This window comes from Chrysoperla carnea, chromosome 4 (genome assembly GCF_905475395.1).
Source record: "Chrysoperla carnea chromosome 4, inChrCarn1.1, whole genome shotgun sequence".
Lineage (NCBI taxonomy): Eukaryota > Metazoa > Arthropoda > Insecta > Neuroptera > Chrysopidae > Chrysoperla > Chrysoperla carnea.
Window position 1 is genome coordinate 60,410,567 of NC_058340.1, and position 18,034 is coordinate 60,428,600.

Consider the following 18,034-nt stretch of genomic DNA (forward strand, 5'->3'; position numbering starts at 1 on the left):
ACAAAAAATAAATTATATCAAATTTTGATTTAATCGGCTTAATATTATAGGTATTGTGTTGCCCGATTATAACAATTCTACAGAGTCATACATGACGTCATTATGATCTACTGTCGAAGATCTTCCGCTTCATATTCCTTTATACTCCAGTAAACGAGGGTTAAACCTCTAAATTCTTTCCTATAGCTCTAATTGACGATAAGTAGATAAGACCCCAAGAAAAAAAGGTTATATGATGCCGAATAGTTCTTTGCCCAGAGGGTAGGAAAATATACCTTTAAAATGTCAAAGAGAATCGAAAAAGGCATTATTTCTAAGAAAAAAGTGTCATTCAAGTATATTGGGAGTATTTAACGTCAAATAACTGAAAAATTAGAGATTTTTTGAAAAAAGTATATCATACACTTTTTAAAGTATTATAAAAATTTTTTAAAATGAAAAAAGTCGTTAGCAAGAAAATTAACGTAGTTATAATGAAAAGAAAGTTTCTCGAACCTTTTCTTTATGTTTTATTCAGCACAAAAACTGATGAATTTACCACGGGAATTAAATTTAATGCGTGCCACTTTCCAATTTACTACATTTAAGTAGTGGAAACATGCTCATAAAATTCTTGCAATTTCGGATATATATTTTTTGAAATATTCGGATATATAATATACACTTTTGAATTTAAATTCAAAAAAATTTTCGAAAAATACGTCTTTATCGATAAATTACTGGAAAAATAAAAGTGTTACAAAAAAAAGCTGAGAGGACTCAAATCTTTTCTTCCGCAGAACTTCAAACTTTTTTTGCAAGTCTATTATTTTTCGAATTATTTAATGATAAAGGCATTTGTTTTTTCGAAAAATGTTTTGCATTTAAATTGCAATATTTCAAAAAAATTTTATCGAAACTACTACAACTTTTTGAGCATGTTTCCAGTACTTAAATAAAGTAAATTGGAAAGTGGTAAGCAATAATTTTTGTTCTCGTGGTAAATTCATCAGTTTTCGTGCTAAATAAAACATAAAAAAAGAAGATAAGAGCAACTTTCTTTTCATTATAACTCATGTAAGTGACTCGAAATTTTGTTCATATTAAAGGGCTTTAATAGTATTTTAAAAGTTTATGATCTAATTTTTAAGGCCTTTGTGAATTTAAGTCAAGAGGAATCCTTAAATGCATTTTATATATTGAGGAAATTAATTCGATGGCCTGTCATAAAATTAGTTTAATAAAATCGTTGTATATTTTCTAAGCATTCTATCCAATTTATAAATAGTTTTTCAAAAATAAATTTAACAACGCTTTCATAATATTAAATTATTTTCACAAAATGCAAATTTGCAAAAATGTCTGATTCATTTTTTGAATACGCATAAATGAATTTTAAAATAATACAGCATAATATCAATTTACATAATGACGTGTGACTAATGAAAATATCGAAGGTTTACAAGAAATGAGCCCCCTCAACATATACGTATATGAGTCTTTGATTTATTAACCAAATGATGCGATTATCCGCTTCAATGATTCTAAGGAGAGTGAGAGAATCATTTCTGGTTATTATTATTTTTATATATATAGAGATGATTCATAAATTTGATCTCAAAAAAATTTTTACAAACGAAATCAAATACGATGAATATTTTCTGTAAAATATGCTGAAATCCCAATCCCAAGTTACGTAAAACGTTCATCTATAATACGGAATGTTTCAAAGTGTAATGGAAATATCAACTTCGCTTAGAGTTGTTACCCCCCCCCCCCCAACAAAAATGTGAGTTTGCCAAAATTGTCTGTTAATGTGTCTTTCAGTCTCTGGCATCGTATCTTCCAAATCGATTTCATTTATACACCGGTAAAATCTTACAAAAAACACAACTATAATCGCAAAACCTTTTTTGTATGTTATTTGGACCACTTAGGGGAAGTGTGGACCAGTTTAAGCTACTTTTTTAGTATGTTGCTTGGACTTGTTAGGGTAGTTTGAAACATCATTTTGCAAGAAAAAAATTGTGCTAACTGCGTAATAGGTGTAAAATTGAAAGTCCGAACGGGTATCACACTCATCTAAGGGGTCCAAAAAAGCAACTTTACATCTCGTTTTGCGATTTGAATGTAGAATTTGACTGGCGTACTAGTAACTCCACTCTTTTTATTTGAAATATTATTTAATCGGGATAGTTGTTAGCTGTATGCGGTCGGAAGCCAACTGTTAAAGCATTCAGAGACATTATAAAAGTAAATTAAATTTTTTCGTACCCCTTTTATAATATGTAAAAAAGTAAGGCTTTAGACTCAAATAACATGTAATTACTCTTCAGGAGTTTTTTAAAGGATTCTCAATGATTATTTAAGCATTTGGCAAAATGGAAAATTTAATTGTTATCATGACGTTTTTTCATGTTCTATTTTCTTATTTGTATCAAACAATCATACAAATTGATGACGTCACTTTTGAACAAAGTGCACTTAAAATTTGCAAGCCAAAATACTAAAAAAACTTCAAGGCTTCTCCAAATATGGAGCGAATTACACTTGACCGAAGTAAGAAATGTTATCGGAAACAAATTATTTAATTGAGTATGAACTTTCTTTTTAACAACTAGTTTAACATGGAAAAACCCACATATAAAGGCCTGTTTGCAGATCCAAGACGATAAAATATAAAGCATCTTATTAACTAACCTTTATTCATATAAGCATGTGTAGTATATGAATATATAATTGTAATATATTTTTGCATTATCCTTTTTGTATATGGTAAGCATTCATGTAAAAAATTATACATGTTAAAAAGTTTGCAAAATATATTTAAATCTTTTAAACATATTATACAATATTATTATTATATTTACAGAATTATTATTGTTAACTTCTAAGTAGCGTTTAAATTAATATAAGTTTTCAGAAGTTTCTTCAATATAAATGTGTGTATTAGTGCAATTTAAATAATATACAGTCCAGGTCTATTTATTATGCTATATTCAATATTAAGGTTGTTATGAAGCTTTGAATGAATGAGAAATATTCGATCGAATTATAAAAAATCGGTCCAGTATTTGAGTCGTCTGGATAAATAATTCTTCCACACTAATTTCTGAGAGTAACATCTTGGGTTTTTACCTCTCAAAAAAATATAAGAATAAGTAATGTTGTAGAAATATAAATAATGCCTGAACAATAGTATCTAATTTAAAAAAAAAAAGAAGAGAGGTGTCGTGAGACACCCGGTATGAACTATATTTCCTTCGTACCTTGGTAAATTATAAATGTAGGGCTTACTTTTTTTATTTACAAGATATTTTTCTGAAAATTTAAGATATTCATTTTAGAAGTCAAATACTTGTTTTAAAGAATTTATTTTTATAGTTCCAATTAGTTTTTACTCTATGAAATAATTATAATATTTTAAGTTTAAAAAAGGCATACTTCTGGTTTAGTAGTCAACTTCATACGTGCATATATTGCGTTTGGTTTGATCAGCATATTTATTATGACATGACATAAAAATTCATTGTACTTACTTTAAGTTATCACTGTTATCTTTAACTTCTGATACCTTTCACAACTCAATTTGTTAAATAATAAAACATAAAATTTTTACAAAAAATACAAATTGACAGTTATACAAATATTTTTGCATTTTCTCAAAATTCATGGCAAGCTGCTTCGATTGAAAAAGTTTTGGTTTCCTAGTGTGCCTAGATTTCGGTATTAGATATCAAGCATTTATAGTTATTTATGTATTTATGTTCTGTAGGTATAATATAAAGTCTGTGGAATAATACTAATATTCGCACCGTGCGTGAGTTTTTTTGGAGCCGTTTCCATGGTAACGATACACTACTTTAATTATAGAATTGTATGGATGCATATATAATTGTATGGATTGCATTTATGACTTACATTGAAAATTTAATATTAATGTCTCACAAATTTAAATAAATAATTATTATAATTTATATTTGAAAAATAATATTTGTGCAATTTGATTTCTTATTTTCACAATTTTTAATGCATTAAGTTAAATTAATTAGTGTTTTTCAATAAATTTAATTTGACATTTTATATAACATTAACATGTAAGGAACTGCAAATTAGTCATAACAGCGTCCTTAATCGCCAAAATTTTTCACTGGAAGCGCTAGTATCGATTTTATTGTCCCTACCATGACTACGCACACAACGAATACATATATCATTGTTTTAGCTATGAAACTTAAGATCCCCCTTAATTTGTATAATAGAACAATAAGGTGTAATATTGTGTTTTTAACAATAATTACACTGAATAACATGTTTATTATTGCTATTAGCGTATTGTTAAATTTTGCATAATGCTATGTACACTTATGTTCAAAAGATAGGATACCGTATCGCAATATTTATAATAAAAATTATTAAGTATGTTTTTGCGTGAAAAACTTAATAACAATTCATCTTTCGGTTTCATCTTTTTCTCAATTCTAAACGAATAGGTTTTCTGAAATGCAATAGAATTTCGAATTTTTGTCACCGGAAAAATATTTTTGTTGCAAACGAAAAGTTTCTATACCTTTCTTTGCCAAGTCATTGCATATAAAAGTTGAATGTTTGGTGGGTGGGAAGAATACTAAAATAATACAACTTAATAGTCTCTCTTTTCAACTTTGTTGAAGCATTACTTATTCGATACATTTGTAATATGCATATTTACATGCTCTTATGTTTGTTATACCATGCATATATGTAATATGCAAGGTATATTAAATTTAGTCCCAAGTTTGAAACGCTTAAAAATATTGATGATAAGCAAAAAATTTTGGTAAAGGTGTTCATAAAGTCACCTAATTAGTCCATTTCCAGTTGTCTGTCTGACTATATGTCGTCTGTCTCTCCGTCTGTGATCACGATTACTCAAAAACGAAAAGAGATATCAAGCTGAAATTTTCATAGCGCACTGAGGACGTAAAAAGTGAGGAAGTTCGTAAATGATCAACATAGGTCATTTGGGTCTTGGATCCGTAAGACCCATCTTGGAAACCGTTAGAGGTAGAACAAAACATTAAATGTAAAAAAACTTTTGTTTGAAATATTTTTTCGTAATAATACTGTTTACCCGTGAGGTCGCAAATTAAGCGTAAATTGTATAGTAAGTAATTATGGGAATATCAGTGATATATGTGTGACCTGTATGTATGTGTAATGTGATAGAGTCATCAACAGTGTCTATGCATGGTATTTCAACAATTAACTCAGTCAATTGTTTGTTTTCACTTGTTTTTAACTAAAATACTTTTCACACATATAAAATGCAATAAAATTATGATATAATGTTGAAAAGATTAGCAAATATGGATCTTTTAGTCGGCTTTACTAAAAGCATAATGTAGCCTTTGTAGTCAATTATTGTAAAAACCAACATTAAACAAATTTGAGGCGATTGTATTTTTTTATCGATGGTTATTTTTATAGTTTAAAAAGAAGAAGTCAAATATACAGGCTATTCAAAGAAATCGAGACAATATTTCGTTCAAATGCTTAATTGTGATTTCGTTTAAATGCTTAATTAGTTGTCAAGTCTTGTTTATCTGCAACTTTTTGTAGATAATAAGTAATGTTGTAAAAAGAAGTATCAAAACGAAAACTTGATCACAAAGTAAGGTTGGAGGACATTTTCGAAGCAGTTTATTATACCATGTATATGAAATATACCAAGGTATACTAAGTTTAGTCCCAAGTTTGTAACTTGGGTAACTATCTTAAAAATATTGATGCTATGAACAAAATTTTAGTATAAGTGTTCATAAAATCACCTAATTAGTCCATTTCCGGTTGTCTGTCTGTCGTCGGTCGTCTGTCTCTCCGTCTGTCATCACGATTACTCAAAAACGAAAAGAGATGTGAAGCTGAAATTTTTATAGCGTGCTGAGGACGTAAAAAGTAAGGTCAAGTTCGTAAATGAGCAATTTAGGTCAATGGGGTCTTAAAGTAAAGAATGAAAAAAAACATGTAGCTTATGTTTAAAGTAATAAAGTCAGATTTTCACAAACATTTACCGATACTTAAGATTTACACTTAGATTACAAGAAAGGTGGTAACAATAACTAATTTTGTTACCTTTAGAAAACATATTCAACCAAACATTTACTCACGCAAATAATAATAACTTTTATTCTATATATTCATTGTCTTGTCTCTAAAAATGTGATTTAAATATTGATCTTTCAAAATGTTTACATTCTACAAACAATGAGACATCCGTTTCCCATAATTTTATAAACCTACAACTATTAAATTTTATGATTTTATAATTATGTGTAAAAAAATGTCTAATCAAACATAAGATTAGTTCAAGACGTAAATTCTTTTTGAAAAGATATCTTAATAGACATTCAACGACTTCAACTAATCAACCTGCCTACGCTACGTTTTAAAAAAAAAATAATTGTACATTAATTATAATTCACATTTATTATTATTTTTTGAACATTTAACATTTAACATTATTCCTGAAATAAATAAATAAATTTGTAAAAAATCATTTTTTGTAGTTTTCATTAAATTATTAGCCTAAGGACTTTGAATTCTAGAAAAATAACGTTGAGAAGAAAGCTATTTTTTTAGTATTATTCACATTTTGTATTTGGTAATAATTTCTAGATTACACAGGGTGGCTCAGATAACTACAGGTAGAAAAATACTGTGGGGAAGAAAAACCTTTCAGGTAGCTAAAGGTCACCTAAACTGAACTTCCAGTTATAAAGGTAATGGATTCAAAATTTAGACGTTTGTTCAATCAAACTCAAAGGATCTGCAAAGGCCTTAAGTATTTTGCATTTTAAAAAACCAATAAATATTTATTTCTAAATCTGTGTAGAGTGTCATGGCGTTTTGAATGGCATCAAACATTGACATACAATCATTTTTCTGCAAGTTACAAGTATATGCTAGTATGCATGTTTTTGTATTTGTAGGCTTACATAGTGTTTCATAATGGCGTGAGGTAATACTTGCAAAGTACATCTGATTCTTCAACAAAGCTTTCACGTGACCGGATGCATAGTTTTGCGAAAATTATTATCTAAAAATAATAATAATCTTTACTCTTTTTAAAAAATAACTTTTGTTGTTGTTATTACATATCATGATTAATTTTAGAAACTTTTATCCCACAGATTTTTTCTAAGTGGCAACAGCCTATTTAAATAGGCTATAAAATCTTGAGACTTCACTATAAGATCCATAAGCATGAGTAAATCGTAACAGGGAAAATAATTTCTTAAAATCGTGGCACAAGAAATAAAAAACAAGTCCTATTTACATATGTAAATCAATTTTATAAAAATAATTATACAGTTGAAAAAGTTGTGAATTAAAAAGTTTCCTGCAACCACTTAACAGACAAATTTAAAATTCAAATATATAACAATATGATTATTTTCTGTTGCCTTAATTACGGGTACCGTATACATTCATCTGATTTGACCGCACCCAATGCTGTCCAACATAAATAAATATATTCCCTTTCAAATAAATTTCAAAAATATACATTTATTATTATTATTTTTTTTATATAAAGGTGATGTTCCGACTTTTGAAATAAATAAGATGAAAACTGATTAGGGGGCAAGCAAGCATGTGGCGGCGGTATACATATACATAGTAAATTGTATACGGTAAGTTGAACTGTAAGTAATATGTATTGCGGTGATTTGCAAATTAATAAGCAATTTACTGATGGGTGAACATCGTTAATTACTCCAGTAGAGAAGAGATACACATTTAATAATATGGTATTTTGATTAAGAACAGATTTTAATATGAATTGAACGTTTTATAAATGCATCAAGTCATTTTATGAATATTGCATTACTTTAGGAATAAGATAGCACTTAATATTTAACATATGCGCATATGCATATGCATTCAGAAGGAATATAATATATTTTTATTCTTCATCTTTGAATATAATATAATTGCAAATCAAGTTTCTATAGAATATAAAATATATAAAGTTCTATTTTTTACAAAAAAAAAAGCAGTAGCTCTAGTAAAATTCGATTTAAAATACAAAATAAATAAATTTACTTCTGTTTATTAATAATTTGAATAAGATACACATACGGGATTCAACATTAGCTTGTAATAATTATACCCTCGTTAATCGATTTAGCTTGCTATGAATTTTGAGAAAATGCAAAAATATTTTTATAGATGTCTATTTGTATTTTTTGTCAAAATTTTATGTTTTATCATTTAATAAAATTGAGTTGCGAAAGTTATCAGAAGTTAAAGATAACAGAGACAATTTAAAGTAAATACAATGAAATTTTTATAGTATGTCATAATAAATATCCTGATCAAACCAAGCGTAAAGTACGCACATATTGGATTGACTACTAAATCAGAAGTATGTCTTTTTGTACTACAATAAGGGATAATTCTGAGGTCGAATTGGCCATATTACTCATAAAAATTTAAAACTAGACTTGATACTAATCCCTATGGCGATACCCACGTATGACGTCACTAGAGGGGATCTTCCTCTTTGTTTAATTAGAAATTTTAAACTTTTATTTCTTGCATACTAGTAAAGATTTAAAAAAAAAAACCACTTTAGTCCGATTAAAAAAAAAACCGTAAAAAATTTAGTCCGATTTCCAATACTAGTTCATACAGTAATAACTAAAAGTAGCTATAATATTAAATTCTTCAAAGAGTCAAACAAGTATTAAATTTTTAGAAAAATATTTTGTAAATAAAAAAGTAAGCGCTACATTTATACCAAGGTACGAAAGGAATATAGTTCCTACCAGGTGTCCACGACACTTCTCGTTTGTTTTTTTTTAAATCTTTTTATTTTTATATTGTAAACATCGATTTTAAGACGAATTATGCCTTATTATTCAAAGAGAATGAAGAGTAGTTTTAAAAACTCGAATTAGGACAAGTTACAAAATATTGTGTAAAAGTTAATCAATTAATTTTTATGTTAATTTTGTAATTTTTTTTCTCTTACGAAAAAATCTAAATAAATGAATTAACTATATTACAGTAAAATTTCTTACCTAATTTCATCACAGGGCCAAAAACAGTACCATCATCTACTGTCGAACAATTCCAACGACGATCTTTAAATTGATGTTTACATTCAGAAATGGCCATGCGTGCACCGTTTGCAACTCCAAGCATATGATCTTTGTACAAATGACATAAACGTACCTGTCCTGGACTAAATCCAGTTATATTATTGCACATATCTTCGGGTAAAATTGTTATACTCGGTGGACTAATACCGCCACCCGGTGATTGTGGTAGTTTTTGATCATTTATTAAAAATATTTGTGGTGCACCAGGTCCGGCTGGTTGTGTTGTAGTTGGTATCCATATTGAGCTGGGTAACTGATTTCCTATCGACCTAGAAAAACATTTAACATTACAAGATTAGTTAAATGATAAACAACTTAAAAAATCGGTTTAAACTGAACAAATTCTTTTCTACAGTCCTATCAATAGTATTTAGTATCTTTTGATGAATAATCACACTATAAAATAGAACAGCATTGCACTTAATTTGATGGCGTAGACTTATTAATCACCGGAATCAGGTAGTACAGTATGACTTCCATTTTAAGACTTCCAAAATGATTTTTTTTTTTAATATTACCATCAAAATTAATAATCTATTAGTTTATGTTAAAAATTATCACTTTAATTCAAGGTAACTTTTGATAATATAAAAAAACAAAACCTTCAGAAAGTAATACATAAGCGTATAAGCACAAAATATATAGGTAAGATAAAATAATATTTTGGGCCACAAAGAAATTGGCCTGTGTACCAGAATACATACGTATCCTGAGTTGGTGTAAAGACATTGAGGTTGGATATTTACGGCGATTCATTACGTCATAGTCCCCGTAATTTGCCAGAGCTTTTAAAAATAAGCATACGTTAGTAATCTTGATAAAAAGTAAATAAAATTTTTTTCTTTTAAATGCAAAAGAAAATTTATTTCCCAGAGAGCACACCAGCAGGATATTTAACAGTATAAAAATATTATATTATTATTAGTGATATGTGCAGGGTTTTAAAATCTCTTTGCCGTAATCTGATAAAAAAACGCGATTGAAAATCGTTTGGATTGGCTGTCGATGTGACGAAATAGCAAATAACATACGAAATAAGATTTACATTCTAAACATAAGTTTCCCAATGGCTGTAGATCTTATATTTCCATACATGCTATTTGGCTGAAAATAGCGTCATTGCCTTAACCTTGAACAACTCTAGTAAATAGATATAAAACATTTAAATCGAGTATTTTCATTTGTTTTTATTTTTTGAGAAAACTTTTTATGGGCTCTACTAATCTGAGATGGTTTCCAGAATTCAATCAAATATCTCGCTTTACCAACCATAAAATATTTTAAGCTGCCGTGGGGATAAAAAAACAAGTACCTATTTTTCTTTTAGCTAGAACTATTTAATTTTTTTTTTTTTTCATTCAATATATATTTTTTCTGTAGAATAAAAAAAATGTTTCCTGCAAGTGTTTAAAATTAAAATCTTGGAATTGTTATCATTGGTAAATACAATAATATTGTATTTTCAACTAAGATTTTGTTGAAATACAAAAATATTTGTATTGTAAGATTTATTTATTCTGTATATTTCTGTAACATCGCGAAAGAGATAACAAAATTTATGAAGAGTAAATATTAAACGTTTTCAATGACTAATAATGTTACGAATAATAATATAATTAACAATTTTTTAAAAGTTCTAGTAAAATCAGTGGCGTACATTAAAACTGAGAATGTTTCGATTAAGAAACTTCTGTGAAACATTTTTTAAATATTTTCTATCATACAGGACTACTAGAGAATTATTTTTAAGCAGTAATCGTAATTTTAAAGACTTATCAACTTCATATAACGTTAAGATTACGTTAAGGTTTAATTCATCTTTCGCATGTGCTTGGTACAAAATAAAATCTTAGCAGAGCTTCATTACTAAAGTAATATTTTCCCATAATTACCCCTTAGCTCCTCGAAGTTGCTAATATCAGCCCATTTGAACTAAAAAAGGTCCCTAGGATGCCCAAAAATAGCAACTACAAAAATTTTTTGCATATAATTGACATCTCCCAAAACACATAATATGTGTTCTGAGGGCTATGAAACGGATATATAACACACCCTAATCCTGTTGATCTTCTTGCAAAAAAAATGACTATGAAAAAATTAAGCGCCAATCAATAATTAAATATTGAATACTTATAGTTCAATAATAATTAGTTAAAAATAATAGATATACAATAAGTACAATAACTAGAAAAAAATTTGTAAATATTGTTCTTGGAAAATTTTAAAATATTTTAGAAAATTTTCAATTTTTAAATGATAACATAAAAAAACATGTATATTGTAAGTCTAGTGTGCACAAATTTTTAGATTCATTTTCTAGTTCAATAATCTAAAATTTTTCAGACTACAAAATTTGCTTTGAAGTCTAAATTTTTCTATTGTGAATAATAATATAACTAAATTGACATAAATTTCAATACAATTACATTATTTTTCTGTTTTCTTGCACGATTATTAACTATCTAAGCCAATCAAAATTAAAACTATTTTAATGATTAATAAACTAATTATTGGAAAGGGATGTTAAAAAAATGAAATGTAGCTTATTTGAGACTATTTTTATCTGTTGATATCATCAATTGTCATATAATTTAAATTTTTGAAATTTAATATTTTTTGAATTGGTTATGTTATCAATTGTTTTTAAGCAAATCAAAAGCGTGAAATAACTACCGTCGATATTAAGTAAATTTTTTCATATTCGATAATATCAGTAAAAATTTATTGTAATTTTATCGGGATATTAGTTTCAACACTGTCGTTTTCTTTTAAACTTTATAAAGTTTTTAAGAATTCTCTTAAATATTCATTGCTGGAAAACAAATTTAAAAAGAAAAGAGGTTTTCCAGATTATAATGGTTAAAGTTACAATTGAATTTGAAACACTGCGATTATATCCTTTGCTTTATCGATTTGAAATTTGAATATGTTATAGATATTCATATTCTACCTGGCCTGGATACTATACTGTCCTGAATACCATACTTATTTTTCGAAAATCCTGTTAATTTTCACAATTTTTGATTTCCACATCCAGGTGCAGGGAATAAGAAAAATTTATTTCTACAGTTTTAGGGCAGGTAAAAATGGCCTCCCATTAAAATGGTTGAAAAAAAATTCCAAAATTTTATTTCATTTGAGCATAGTACCCAGGGCAGGTAGAATACCTATAACATATTCAAATTTCAAATCGATAGTAAAGGGTGTAGTCGTAGTGCTGAAAATTCATGACTTAAGCTTCTAATACTTATTAAGATACTATTACAAGTCAAATTAAATAAAAATTGATGATAAGGTGGTTATTCACAACCCTAGGACTTATAAAAAATGTTGATACGCTACTGCGTATAAAAAAATAATTTTTATTATAAAATAATTAGCACAAAATTTTTCGGCATTCTATTACAAAAATTACTTGTTGGAACAATAAGTGAAAAATATTAAGTTATCCAGAATGAGATATACAGGAATTATATTTTATTTGATTGCTCTGCTTGGTGTAGTGATTGTAAATTCAGTGTATTACCCGCCAACTTATTATCCATTTAATCCACAAAATAACTATACAAGTTATAATTACAGTCAAAACAATTATAATATTAGCAATTATGGATTTAAATCTCCAGTTAGGTATGTGGATTATAATTATCGCACCAAAATATTTCCACAAAATTTAACAACTGGCTATCGATCGTATTATTACTCAAATCCGCCTCGATTTCGTTCTAAGAGATATAGGTAATTGATTTTCTTTAAAATAATTACTTTTTGTATTTTGATATCCTGATTGCAAGGTCGATCATTCTAAGCAGTTTTATTTTTAACAGTAAACAATGTTTGCTTTTAAAATCGGCTACGAGAGATTACATACCGGAGCATATTATTCAGCCAATGTCTCAAAAACTTATCATTCAATAGTAAAATCAACCAGTTTTTTGTGTCAATGGATTATTTAGTGTAGTTTAGATTAAAAAAAGTCTAAAAAGCCCTCCCTTTTTTTGATCGGATGGTAATTTTATGTTCATTGCTTTTTATTCTAATTGAAACAATTTTTATTTTAGCAATGGTTTCTATCAATATCCAGCAGCAGTAATACATCATTATGTCCCATTGACAGGATATCAAAGCGTTCCACCTAGCGTACTTGCACATAGTTCTCCACCAGGAGCGTCTAATAAAAGTCACCATCTAATAACTGGCATTGTTCACTTTGGAGATCGTCTTGTCTATAATAAGAATGTAACTGATGAACCATTTACATGGTTTGGAAAAGTCTCGAAATATGTAACGTATCCACCAAGAGGTATACAAAATACACGAAATATAACAGTGATACAAGTGTATGATTTAATTAAAGATGGTACTGGTGGTTGGGCCAGAATTGTAAATGGCGGTGTTGGACATCGAAATGTTACAATTAAATTGAAATCACAAACTGGCAAACGAATGAGTTTTCAAGTTGTGATTTATACTAACTAATCTACAAAGGCGGATTAATCTTTAAGCTACTGTATGCGCGAGTGTTTCCGCGGAATTAACATTTACGCATATGTATTTAGTTGCAGAAACGAAGTTCGAAAAATTTGAACAGTAAGTCGGATTTGATGTGGTTTTTGGCATTCGATTCGTTACAGCGTCAGGAAATTTTCTGACCTTAATAAATATAGATATAAGAAATTATATATATGCAATTTGCATAAATAAAAAGAATTTATAATTGCATTTAAAATTAGGCGTAAATATACTAAATTCACAATTCGGTTAATAGTGATGAAAATATTTCCAAACTTGTTACTCATGGGTTTTTGGGGTCGAATATCGACACAAATATCGGCAGAATTGATCTGCGAGGTACCTGATACTCCGAGTACCTTGGGTACCCTGGGTACCTCGGGCACAGGATTCTGTCGTGATATTCATGTTCAGCGATCCCAAAAACCCCTCGAGTAACAAGTTTGGAATCATTTTCATCTCCATTAACCGTATTGTGAATTTAGTATATTTACGGTATTTAAAATGCAATTATAAAATGGATATTATTTATGCAAATTGCATATTTTTCTTATAAATAAATTTAGGTCACAAAATTTCCTGAAGCTCTAACGAAACGAATGCTGAAAACCGCATTCAAATCCGATTTATTTAGTGTTTTGTTTCTGCGACTAATTGTATAAAAAAAAATCTGGTTTGTGATTAGTTTCTGAGGTATCGAATGAAGAATTAGCTCCTGAATAACTCGAATATGATTTTAGTCGATACCTTAAAAAATTACTCATTATCAAAGGGGACCGATTTTTGTATTTTTTCATCCAAATTACGGTGGAAATATCGAGAAAATATATACGTATAAGATAGAATGCTACGAGGTATTGAACTGTATTTTACATTTTGACCTTTATATAGGGATTAAAAATTAACTTTCTTACATTTTGAAGGTGGTAATTGGCCTCTTTGGGTTTACGCTTGAATTATTTATAATAATTTCTTGCAATTAAAATGTTAATTATAAACAATTAAAATAATTATTAGAACTAATAAATAAATAAAATATATACACATTTCTTTTATTTATATATAATAGGTAATACTATCAATTTCTTTAATGATTTTTCGCATCAGTCATGGGAAATGAATTAATGCATATACTACTTTCTTTAAAAAACTTATAAGTCAATTAAACAGTAATAATATCGACACAGATCATTGAATATTAGAAAAAAATATTTTTATTGTTTATCGTCAAAACAAACAAACTCTAAATAACTTAAAATATCCTACTGAAATATTTGTTAAGGAAATCCTCAGATTGCTGGTTTGAACAAGTAAAATTTACAAAATTTACGAAATCCCCGACATATTTTTCGGGTACGGAACCCTAAACTCGCATTTGAAACATATCTAAGAACACTCTTCATTAAATTGTCTTTTTCAAACTGAGCTGAATTGGAAGATTGGCAATTTTTAGTTTTTTCGGGTATGGAACCTGAAATTTACACTTGAAACATATCCAAGAATACTCTCCATTACATTACCTTTCCAACAAAACCAAAAAAGTCAAAATCGGTTTATCCGTTAAGGCGCTACGATGTCACAGACAGACAGACACACACATAGTGGTCAAACACCCCTTTTTTTAGTTCGGGGGTTTAAAAATAGATAAATATGTGGATTTGTAAAATGGAACCTTTGTATAATCACCCTCTAAAATAAATATTTTTCCCTGTGATTAGATTCATTTACTGTTTTTTTTTGTCTTTTTGGTTAACATTGTGATTATGTTCTCAATATTTTTTTTGTCGGGTGTTTTCGTTTCTCTTTTAAGTTCTTTCAAAACTTATATGCGATCTTTCCACTTTTGTGAAAAAAAATTACATTGGCTTTTTTCCAAATTTTTGTGAAAAATGTGATTGTATATATAATTTACTTTTAGCAAGCGAAAGAATCTCCTTAAAAGTATAGGTAAAAATACTTACATCCATGTGCCATTAAATGGCAAAATTTTAGCACTATTTTCTTGAATATTCACGCATAAATATACAATTAAACGAATCCAAGGAAACCATGGAATGTTCATTGTGTTCAACTGCAACAGAAAAGAAATCAACAGTTAATAATATTGTAACAAATATTGAAAACAATTGTAAATGTATTAAAATGGTAATAAATACTTCTTTTATTCTATAAATATTTAGTTTTACTCAGTAATTATTGTCTAGTTGTTTATGATAAAATATTTATAACATTTACTTACGGCACATGAACAATGTCGAGGCCGATCAAAGATTCGAAATAAGGCAAACAGCAAGTTTTAATTTCTAGACTGAAAAATACTTCTCACCGAATTTTTGTTAAAAATTTGTCTTTAAAAAAGTTTATTAAGGATGTACGAGCGCCAGGGAAATTTTGGGATAAAAGGCTTGATTTTTTTTATATAAAGTTGGATTAAGTATAAATCAGTTCCGAAAATTTTGGAGGGAATTGCCCGATTATATTTACTTAAATAAATAAATGACTTCAAAAGCAAGAATATTTAACAAGGGTCTTATGGGAAAACGGTTGATGGGTGATATGTTTTCATAGATTTCTTCAAAATTAGTCGGTTGAAATTAAAAACAAAAACTTTTTTAATTAAAGTTGAAACCTTATTAAATTATTGAAAACCAAAGAAACCCGTTGTGCACGACTAATTAATGGTGTATGAGCATGAAAGTGAGGACACAAATTTATAAAAAATTTCAATTTTGATGATGAATTATGTTATAACTTGACAATATAAGCCGAAAAGTAAGAATAAAATTTTTGGCTATCTGAAGTAATTTTCAAGATATCGAAAATTGAAAATTTTGTTTAATTATTTAGCTTTTAATACTTCGAAAACCAAGGCAGATATAGAAAAATTTTATTCTTATTTTTCGTCTACATTCTTAAAGTTTTAATAAAATTCATCATCAAAGTTGAAAATAAAGTACAAATAATTTCAACCAATAGTTTAGACTTGCCTTGGCGCTCGTACTACCTTAAAAATTGTTTTTTTATTGTGATTAATAATCAGTTTATGATTCCAAAAAGAAGACAAGTTACGCAACAAAATGAGAAAATTTTCATTCAAATCAAAGCCGGTGCGTAGATGCCGCCTTCATCAGCCAAATTATATTCAAAAAAGATGAGCGTTCAAAGTTTGCTTAGAGACTAGAAATTAGCTTAAAAACGTTATTTTCTTAAAATGAATTTTATTTACACCTATTGTGTATGCTTCAGTTACATAATTTTGAGGGTAAATGTTTTATATCTTTCAATTAATATTTCCTTTATTCAATATATTCAAAGAAATTTAAACTAAATTATTTCAAAAGTTAGTCACTTTTCATAATTTTACTTTGAAAAATATACATTTGACATATCAAAATATACACTTAATTTGAGTCAAATGATCGTACTTATTTTTAGAAAAATAAAAAATAATTTTCGAAAATTGGTTCAGTTTAATTTGTTATATAGATCAAACTCACCATTTTTAATTGTAAATTTTGTTATAAAAATATTTTCTACTCAATTTGCTCAATCAATTAAAAGACAACTATTATATTTTCTTTCCGATTTTTTTATTATAATAAAAATTCCAATCAAATCAACTTAAAGTTATCACAATCAATTCAAATCATTTTAATTTTAAATTGTAAATCACAGAACATAATACCACCTCTTCACATATATAACACTATACTAAAAGTGTTAACGTATTTTTGGTTACATTTAAAAAAATGATTAAAATAAAAAACAATTCTCAGAAATATAAATAAATGAATGAAATATAAATATAATGGATACCAAGGTATCGGAATTGAAAATCCCTAATTCAAGAATATATATGTTTTTGCAAAAATTATAATTTGCAATATAATGATAATAATGGGGATTAACCTCTGTTTCTCTAACCAAAACGCCTATAACAGAGGCCACCCAAATCTTTATTTATTAAACTACATACATTTATACAATTACAATTATGATGTGGGTGTAGTCGGTTACTTCGTTCTTATCTAAGCGACGACAATGTGATCAATTTTTTCGTCCCATTATTTTATAATTCACACTGCCGCCTTCTGGATTTGAACCAGCAACCTATATCGAGGAAGACAAACGGTTAAAGTCTATCGCCTTAGAACGCTTTATTGAATTGTTATTGAATACATCAGTAACCATGGCATTTGAATGTATATGGGTACACAATTTGCAATATAGATGTCTTAGTTTATTTGATTGGAATACTACTATTGTTAAATGAAATTTTGTTTTTTTTTCCGTGATGAAATTTTTGTTACGCCTGGGATGCGTGGTTAATGAATTATTTTCGCGTAAGAATTACTTCATATAACAGATTTCATTAAATTCTGAAACAAGAACTTTTG

General features: G+C 27.8%; 2 protein-coding genes across 4 annotated transcripts in view; one reads left to right on the top strand and one right to left on the bottom strand.

The window, feature by feature from the left end:
* LOC123299085 (protein Wnt-5b-like) overlaps window positions 1-18,034 on the bottom strand; it is a 66,279-nt gene that overhangs the window by 31,606 nt on the left and 16,639 nt on the right. Inside the window, exons 2-3 of the mRNA XM_044881302.1 lie at window positions 15,599-15,708; window positions 9,045-9,394 (exon numbers count right to left, since the gene is read on the bottom strand). Coding sequence (XP_044737237.1) covers window positions 9,045-9,394; window positions 15,599-15,708 — 460 coding nt within the window. The remainder of the gene's footprint in view (window positions 1-9,044; window positions 9,395-15,598; window positions 15,709-18,034) is intronic.
* On the top strand, window positions 12,537-14,604 carry LOC123299086. 3 transcript variants are annotated; one of them, XM_044881303.1, is made up of 3 exons: window positions 12,537-12,863; window positions 13,187-13,667; window positions 14,171-14,604. In XM_044881303.1, the coding sequence occupies exons 1-2, from the start codon at window positions 12,580-12,582 to the stop codon at window positions 13,602-13,604; spliced, it is 702 nt and encodes a 233-aa protein (XP_044737238.1). In that variant the 5' UTR covers window positions 12,537-12,579; the 3' UTR covers window positions 13,605-13,667; window positions 14,171-14,604. The 3 variants fall into 3 exon arrangements, with proteins under 3 accessions (XP_044737238.1, XP_044737241.1, XP_044737240.1); XM_044881306.1 differs by having other exon boundaries at window positions 12,537-12,755; XM_044881305.1 differs by lacking the exon at window positions 14,171-14,604 and having other exon boundaries at window positions 13,187-13,760.